Consider the following 9547-nt stretch of genomic DNA (forward strand, 5'->3'; position numbering starts at 1 on the left):
TATATAGGACCCGACCCCGCCGTGGGAGCGCTACTGCGCTCCCAGTGCCGCACTCTCCCGAGTGCACCACGGGCTCGGAAAACTTTCTAGTTACACAACATCATAGAAATTTTTTCAGCCTGAATTCGTATGACGGTTCAATTTGATATTTTAAAAAATATTTTGGGTTTTAAAACTTGCATTTTTAAAAACTAAGAAATATTTATTACATTATCTTTTAAACTATCCTAATATATTTTACCACATAGGAATGCTTCTATCATATAGCACAGTTGCTTTTCCAGGAGGCTTCAAAGAATTCATGAGCCCCATGAAATAATACGCTTAAAAATTTTTAATGAATATTCATATGTTCATTTTTTTTTTCTGTAGGAGAGCTGTATGTTTCATCCAATTCTTAATCTTCAAAGGGTTAAGAACTAGCTCTATATAAAATTACGGAATCTTCATTTAAGGAAACTTATGTTTCTCTTGTTCAGTCTGCCACTACCATGTCTGGGTCTGATGGCTTTCCAGCCTCAGTTTGAACAGTTGTTTTCTACTTTGGAAGCCAGTAGTTTATTACTTCACTACTTTGTCAGGCAGCCTGTCCCCTTGTCGTACTGTTTTAACTGTTAAGCAGTTCTCCCTTAAATATACCAAAAGAATTTTCTACATGAAAGCTCTTCTACAAAGGAACACGTTGCCTCAATGAAAAAACACTACATTAATGTTCTCCAGGTGTAAACTCTCTTCTCCCTAACTGGCCACTTCTTTTTCTTTCTACCCCACCTCCCCCAAACATCTAACAGCCTGCTCAGATACAGATGGAGTCCTTGGCTCGGAAGAGCTGGGTGCTTATTTTCTCCGATGTTGAATCCTCTGCCCCAATTCCTTGCCTAGAATAAGGCCATCAGACATTGGAGTGTTGACACTGTGCCTCATTTGGATGCCTTGTATTTTTCTCATGTGGTTTGTACTTGTCATATTGAAATTGTCTTGAAAATCATGGCGATCAAATACTTACCAAGGGATCTGCCATGCTGCATGATCATGCTTGAGTTGAGTGAGGCTGGGAGAGAGTAGGCTGAAGGGGAAAACGGCCTTTGGTAGTAACTCATGGGGCTCACAGCACCTCCAGAGTTTCCATTCACTGTGATCTGGCTCTGAGAAAAGTGCAAAAACATCCTGTTAAAGCACATGGTGCCCTGTAAACATCATTCCTTTAGGTGACAATAAAAGACTTTCATTCACATGACAGTAATCAGCTGCCAAGTTTTTATTTATTTTGAAAACTGATGTCAGAGGGGCATGGTACATGTTTTCAGTGTCCTCTCTCTCTTCCTTTATTTCTGAAGTTCACTCTCATAGATCAGAGGGCACATGAGAGGGTTAGAAGAATGGAAGCAGCTGACCAATGAGCATGCCACTCTGCCAAAAGAGGTGCCAAATGGTGTCAGCAGGAGTCAGTACCAAATCAATGTGTAAAGCGAATGTGCCTTAAAACTGTAACTTAACTGGTCAGATCACTGTCATACTGTTCTGCATGTGGGATTTGAAATGAATATTCTTTGACATGAGGAAAGGTGCTTGTTTTCAGACTTAGTCAGGGATATCTTCTAGTGAATGAATGTTTGCAGAGCAAGGTGGTTAACATAAGGAACACAATTATTTGGATTTATAGATCATGAAGCGGCCCATTCTAGAAGAATCAAATTCCTGGTAAAGCATCAGAAAGACATGTTCAAACACTGGCTTCTCCCTATTTCAACCTAATTTAGCACTTTATGGACCTCTGGTTAATAATTTGTTTTGATTGTTTTATATCAGACTATTTTATATCTCCAGTGGTATCTCAAGCTTCTTGTTGGAGATGGTCATATATAAGCATTTTATATTTTTTATAACATGCAACCTGGTGCTAATGACACATTCAATAGATACATATTCTAATTCAATTGAATCAGCTTAGTTCACAGAAGTTGAGCTCAGGACTATTAAGCATGCCGATCTACCCACAGCACAAAACTGAGCATTATGGAGATTACCTAATACATGCAAATGAGACAAAACATTAGTGAGAACACTTAGTTAAAATTATCTTATAGCTAAATACAAACACGCATATGCACATAAATAAAGAACCATAATTTGTGAACTTTTTATACTTATTTTAAAACAAAATAAATTTGTATTATACTAGCTTGAAACAGGGGTGGACAAGTAATTGCATATTTCCACGATTTCACTTTAAAGCAAATGTTTTCAAATGATCTAGAATAAATCTAATTTCATTACTTTATATAGCTATACTGCATATATCCTAAAATCAATAAACATTTCATTACAAGGATTGTGATTATTGATTAAGTACTTCTCTAAACTGTTAGAAAAATCACTGTCATGTCCTAACTAACTATATCTTGAGAATCTTCTTCTGAAGATAACTGGACATTCAGAGAGGTGCAAGGCACTGGCCTGCCCAAATGCTTCAGAGCCTTTATGCAACTCTGATAAGTTACTTGAGAATATTTTTGCCTCCTTGCCCAAATCAAATTTGGGGATCTTTGTAGTATAATCTGAGTACTATTGTCACCACGTGTTATAGTTAATGTTAAAAGCAGGAGATTCTTCTTATTAAAAATCATCAGGTTACTATGTTACTAAACTTGGGAAACTTGCTCTGACTCCCATTTTGATGATTTCAACAATATTGATTAGGGATTAAAAAAGAATAAACACCAAAAGTAGACATACTCTTTTAGTGTGTTATCCCAATCAGGGTTTTACTAATCACATAATGCCATTAGATTTTTAGAAAATATTATTATAGTGAATTAATTATTAGAAAAAATCTTACGGACAACTGATGTGCAATGTTAAACTGATAATTGCAATTAATTTCAGTTACAGGTAGCTCTGATTGTGCCCACAAAACTATATGTGCAACTCTTAGGTTCCTGAAGGATCTTTAAAACAAAAAAATTGAATAGGTTAGTACATAAATTGATATACCCTCACTACTCTTTATTTTTGATCAAAGGTTCTGATAACATTCCTTTAAGTTTTTAAAAGTTAAGAGACATGTGAAGCAGAGTGGGCATGGAGGGGACCCATGCCTACTGAGCTCCTGGTACCAGTGGCTGGTCACCTGTGGCAAGCGGAGGAACTCTCGGTGGGGTCAGCCCTGGAGAAAGAGGCTCCTTCTAAAGCCAGTCTCTGAATAGAATATTTCAATGCAAAATTTTATACCCAGCCATCGAATGAACACTAAATCCCATCCCCCATGAAAGTATCTTTTGTTTTCTGTAATTGTGGTGTCTTAAAGAACATATGGCTTATTATAACATTTCTCTCTGCATGAAATTTACAGATTTGATAGAGCATAAAATATATCTATTTGAAAGAACAAAATCTATATAGCACAAATATACTTTTGGTCTATGACAGTGCTTATATAGAACTTCATCATAATATCAATTTTAGAAAAAAAATTTGCCATTTTTTCCTAAAGTTATATGCCTTTCAAATGGAAGCCATTACCTATATATTATACCCAATTGAGAATCTGTGCCATAAAACTTTGAAGTATTTTTGCCATTTATTAGAGACTGCTTATCATATAGACATATTTAAATGATATAATATGTATGGGAAATATATACTGGTATAAGTGGAAGACAATTGTAGATATACAAAATAAAAAATGTATTTGGAAATTTCTATATTAAAATGGCTCAGCAAAAATAATTCCAAAAACATCATAGGGGTAAATTTCTGTAATATAGATTGAGATTATTTATATCATTCACTCGTATACAACAAATGAATTCAAAAGAGGTAGCTGTTAGAGAAAGAGGAGCAAGAATTAGCATCATGTGGTCAGTAATCACTTATGTGAAAAACAAGGACATATGAACTATGCACATAGGACACACTAATATAAGTCAGTGAGGAAATTTATTATCTACCAGGTATTAATACTGGGTTAAAATAAAAAAAAAAAAGGTTCTCTATAATCTAATCATAACCCTATTATGATGTATACTTATCTAAATTTCTGATAAGTTCTTATTTAAGCAAATCACTTTACAGCTCATTAGCTGCAGTAAGACAGTTAATCATAAGTAAACCATTTTAGAATAACCATAAGTAACTCTAAAATGAATGAAGAAAATATAAATGAATTCTTCTAAGTGGGCTTATGAGGATGACTGTGTAGAATTTCCCTGACAGATGGTATAGAGTAGGTTTACTAATCAACACCTATGCGAATAAAAATGCTCAGCTGCAAAATGAGATGGCAGTCAAGAAATCAGTTTTTTTTTTTTTTTTTTTTTTTAAAGGTGGAGGCCAAGGAGGGAAGGATAATTACATGCATGGTGGCAGGAGTGGTTAAGGTGGTGTGGTTAAGGTGGTGCCATCTGTCACAGCAGACCTCCCACCCCAGCTCGGGGAAGGTGTTGCAGAGTGGTCAGTGGTGTCAGGGTTACTGATGTGCAGCTCAGTGAGAATGGCTGTGGCTGCAGAGGACTCGCTCTTGCAGCGGAGGAGAGCTCGCCCAGGCAGTGCTCTTCAGGGTGAGCCTGCACCGTGGGTGTGCACAAGGCTCTCGGGAGCTAGGAGAGGGTGTTTCTATAAACGACGTGAAAGGCTCTGGGGTTTATGCAGGCATGAAGACCCCAAATCATCAGATGATGGCAGGCTAAGTGATGGCAGGCTGGAGGCACTGCCTGGTGAGACAGTCGATTGGTTAAAAGGTACCACAGAAGAAGGGCAGGAAGAAGAGGCTTGTGGTGTGGTTTGTCTGTGTCTAGGAAGCATTTACCTCCAACACTTTGGCAGTTAAGTTCTGATTTCCCAGCTGAGTTTGAGGAAAAAATAATAAGAGGAGATATAAATTATCCAATTAATAAACACATCTCTTTTTGCAATGTGGCATAAAAGGCAAAGCATTGGTTTTATTTGCAAGCACTTTGAGGAAATACGGTCCGTTCGGATGGATTAAGTGCCAACACCATGGTACAGAAAAAGCACAAGACCATGAAGAAAATGAATTCAGTCAGTGTTTTTTGGAAACAAGACCAGTTTTCACACAGCACTGCAATGTAATTTTGGGTAGGGGCTTGAAAATTTTGGCATAATGGATTTTTTTCCTCAGTTTTACTTTTTATACTTGACAGTGAAATGGTATCAGATTGTCGAATGGTCAGCGGAATTAGTTTGCCCTTCACTAAAAAATTGTTGTAGAATATTTCTCCCTGCTGGCTGCCCCCTGCCAACATGTTCCTAGAATATAAATTTAGTTTGCCTCAGTTTTTCCTGACTTAGGGATCTAAATATTGACCAAACTAAAATCAACTAAGTGGAAGGGGTATTTTGTTTCTTTTCCATTCATTGATATTTTTCTTTGATTTCAATACAAAATACTAAAAGAATTGAATTTAAAAATATCCTAGCAGTGCAAATAGAGGTATCTATGTGTGAAAATAAAGTGAAAACACAAAGCAGCCACTGGTAATAGTTAGAATATGTCCTAGTAGGTTAGAACTACTGCTGGTGTTAAATCTTAGGTAAAGGAGAAAGAAACTGAAGGAGAAAGAAAAGGTTAAATACCTCTAAGACTATATACAACCCAAGAGGCTAAACATGGTGGAAGGATTGTTTGTAGAAGGAAAACAGAAGATGGTCTATTAAAAGTTTTTGTAGTCACCTATTATAGCCTTGATAATGACTGATCACCCATGTCAAATGTGATGATAAACATCAAACTCCATATAAGGGAATGAAATTCTGAAATAATTTTTATCCCTAATTCTCTCCACCTTCCAGAGTAGAGGTTTCTTTGGAGTGGTGCCACTTGTAAAATAGATAACCAGAAGTATTATGGGATATAAGTGCAAAGACAGGTAATGAATTAAAAGAGAACTGTATAAACTTAGAAATATCACCTAGTAGATTTAAGTGGTAACACCATTGGCCAGCCGTAATTTTCATAACACCTAATGTCATGAAGGATGTTGGGCCCATAAAAATTATAATTATTTTTTTTCTTCAGACTTTTGAGTACTTAAAAAATCCACCGTATAAAAAGGTCTGTCTGGGTTATAGATCCCTTAGAAATCTGATGAAATCTCTTGATCCTTCTCTTACGAAAAAACACCAATTCATGTATACACAAAGTTCTGTGTAAACTTCAGGGGTTCATAGAGGCTCTAAAGCACATCCTTAATCTAACAGGTGAAGAAACTCCATCCCTGGATAAAAATACTTTTCTCTATTCCATCTTTATTTAATACACTTTTTTGTTATTGTTGTTTAAACACAGTCATTGTAAATGTGATTCTTTTTACTGTTTATGGCTTTAAAATCTATAGAATTAACTGCCAGAAATCTTAGTTGTCTAGAACTTATAATGTTTTAGTAGGAACGCATGTTTTTAATTAGTAAATGTTTATACTAATTCCAGATTTTATTAGAAGTGAAACTATAGTATTATGAAACTATAATAATTATAACAATATATTAAAATTTTGCTGCAAGTTTGAATGGAATTCTGTATAAAGCAGATTTTGAGTAATGTCAATGGAATTTCTAATAATGCAGTTTCACTTAGATAGTTTTCATATAACATGAATCTCTTTTAGCTTTGTTTATGCTAAGTGAAAATTCTGTTAAATAACATAAATCATACAAAAAGATTCTAGTTATCTGCTCAAATGAGATTTTTCTCTTTAAAATTAAAAGGAGAAATCTAATGACTTGAACTCTCATGGGACTGACTTGTCGACATCTTTTGACTTGAACACATCAAAAGTTAAAGTATATACTTTCTAAAATCACCATTGTCATGGGTAATATGACCATTAGTTTGTTTGCATATAATTGTGTCCAGTAATGGTCTTTATGCATTTGTTTTTCCAAAGAGAATGTCCACAGGAAACAAAACTATTTCCCCTTCTGAATTTCTTTCACCACCTTCTGACATGCTCACAATTTTGAGTGTGTGTGTGTGTGTGTGTGTGTGTGTGTGTGTGTGTAGGTACCAGATGAAATGCCTCTTGATTAGTCACAATACACTTAAATTTCTATGGGTAAAACTAAAAAATTCAACAGTCTACTGGTCACCCACACAAAAGCTTTGAAATATCTTGCTATAAAAATGCAAATTACTTCTTAAACTACTTGAAGTCCTTTCACAGGACCCTGATGTCTACATTAATGAAATGGCCTCTGGACACGGGAGGAGAGAGAATCATCTTACACATGTTTTCCCTGAGGAAAATGTGAGAAATGTAGCAGGAAATGTGTGAAAAAGGGAAGAAAGAAGTATTTTCTCCATCTGGACTATCTTGAAGTAGGAAAAACTAACTTTAAACAAGAAGTGTTTGGTTTTTGTTTTCCCTACTGCATTTAGTGGCAGAGAGATGAGTGCAGAAAGTCATCCTAATCGTTTTGTTTCTCCTTCTTTTCAAGATCATGTAAAGCAAAGGTGTTTGCATATGGATCAAGAATGACCAACATTTGTGAATATAAGTTGCTTTTTACTTTCCCCAACTTTTGAGCTATAAGGTAGGGGAGAATTAGAAACACCAGCTTGCTGGTGCCTGGTCTTCTATAAAGGCAAGGGACAGCACTTAAACCTCTACATACTTAATAAAATAAAACAGCACCTGGTTATTCAAAATAACATTGAGCCTTTTGGTCCAAATGGATTCAACCCAGAACTCTAAGCACAACCTGTGGATGAAGGACATCACTACATCAAGGTTGGAGCTCCTTGAGGAATTAAGGAGCAAGGGCACTCAAGGGAGGGAAGCAGTATATTGGGTTGGATACAGCCAGTGCAAACTCAATTGTGTACCATGGGCCAAGAGTTTATCTGGAATGTGCAAATCAAGCCGGGTATTAACTAACAAGGAATGGTGAGAACTGTGGACAGAATGAAAAAGGTGTGTTCCCCCTAAAAGCAGGATTGACTTGCCTATAACCTTTGACTTGAAAGTTGTCAAAAACAAAAGCATATTCGGTCCAAAATTACTGTTGTTGTGGTAACATGATCATTAGTTTGATCATAAACTACTGAAAATTAAAAATAAAATTAACTCAGTGACAGCTACACCATATCTATCATCATAGGCCCCCAAGCCATCAGCTTCTTGACTCAGCAGATGTAGAAGCTGGAGAAGAAAGAGAGGGTAGTTGGATGTGAGCTTGGTGTGAAGCTGGGATACAGAGAAAGAGTGTATGGTTTGGAGGGGCCAGGCCTAGGGTGAGGTGAGTAAAACACACACTTGGGTGCAAAATTTAATGAAGCAACAAAAACTCAGTAATCGATGGAGATAAATACTATTTTAATGCAGTCTTAGGAAAAAAAAATCAATGCAAGAAAAATCTATACTGAACGAAATATCAAAAATTTAAAGAAAGACCAGTTCCATGCCAGGCCATATTGGAAACTGAAAGAAAAAAGAAAAATTTGTGACTGGGATTTTTAATGGAAGCAAACTCATCAATAACAGTTTAAAATCTACGTTTTGCTGTTCTCATTTTCATTTGAGGGAATAGCCATGTTTGACAATTTCCACTTAACCAGTGATGATCTTAAATAATATTTAATTCATTTAAGATAAAGTAAACATATAATAAATTCCATTTTGGTATAAATAAAATGTTTAAACAAAATAATGTGTGAGTTTTAATGAACATACATTTCAACTTTCCAATATGTTTTAAACAACTTAAATGTTCTAGAAAACAACTCGTTACAATGCATAAAAACATATAAGTAGGGGGATATGTTTTTCTTTCTGCCTCAGGCTCTAATTGGCTTGACATGGAACTGTGGTCTAGGATTTTAACATCTCCCTCTTTAATATCTTTAATCGTTGAGCCTCATTTCTCAAAGAACACACGAGATGGGTATTAAATATCAAGCAAAAGAAATTTGATAGGTTTTTGCTCTCTGATTTTCAATGGAGGTGACAAGTAATTTACTTGAAAAAAAAATCTAGGAGGAGGTTATATAAAAATCAACCTTACCTCCCACCCCCACTTCTTTCTATAATCTGCCTCTTCTCTCATAGCCTTTCCAAAGGGGGTAGGGAGGAAGTGCCTGGCAGCTGTGTCTGTGTTCAGCAAAGCCATTTTGCTGGGCACAGCTGACTGCTTAGGAGGGGGAATAACTGAACTAAAGTGGGCCAATTGAGCCCTGATTCCCTCCTGGGATTTTGAATTATATAACACTGAAGGCTCCGGTTAGGTAGTCGTGCGATACCCAAATGCAAGGAGACAGAGATTATCATGGAAATCCACAGGCAACCTGGACTAATGAGATGACAGAAACTAAGAGAGGAGAGACAAGGAACTATGCAGCACCTAAGACTGAGAAAGAGAGAGTAGCTGCCTGGTCATTCCTCAGTTCGCCTAAGGCCCGGCTGTACTGCTTGCATTTCAGTGATATGATATTGCCCTAAAGCCTCATGATAAAAACCTTTTTAGTCAGAGATCATGACAGCCATGTAGTTTCTGCCCAAGACTTGGATGATATGTGATCTAAAATGGTCAT

General features: G+C 36.2%; 1 protein-coding gene across 1 annotated transcript in view; it reads right to left on the reverse strand.

The window, feature by feature from the left end:
* Positions 1-9547, reverse strand: part of SORBS2 (sorbin and SH3 domain containing 2) — a 224450-nt gene that overhangs the window by 67924 nt on the left and 146979 nt on the right. Inside the window, exon 6 of the mRNA XM_008574763.1 lies at positions 1007-1145. Coding sequence (XP_008572985.1) covers positions 1007-1145 — 139 coding nt within the window. The remainder of the gene's footprint in view (positions 1-1006; positions 1146-9547) is intronic.

This window comes from Galeopterus variegatus, unplaced genomic scaffold, assembly GCF_000696425.1.
Source record: "Galeopterus variegatus unplaced genomic scaffold, G_variegatus-3.0.2 Scaffold1097, whole genome shotgun sequence".
Classification (NCBI taxonomy): Eukaryota; Metazoa; Chordata; class Mammalia; order Dermoptera; family Cynocephalidae; genus Galeopterus; species Galeopterus variegatus.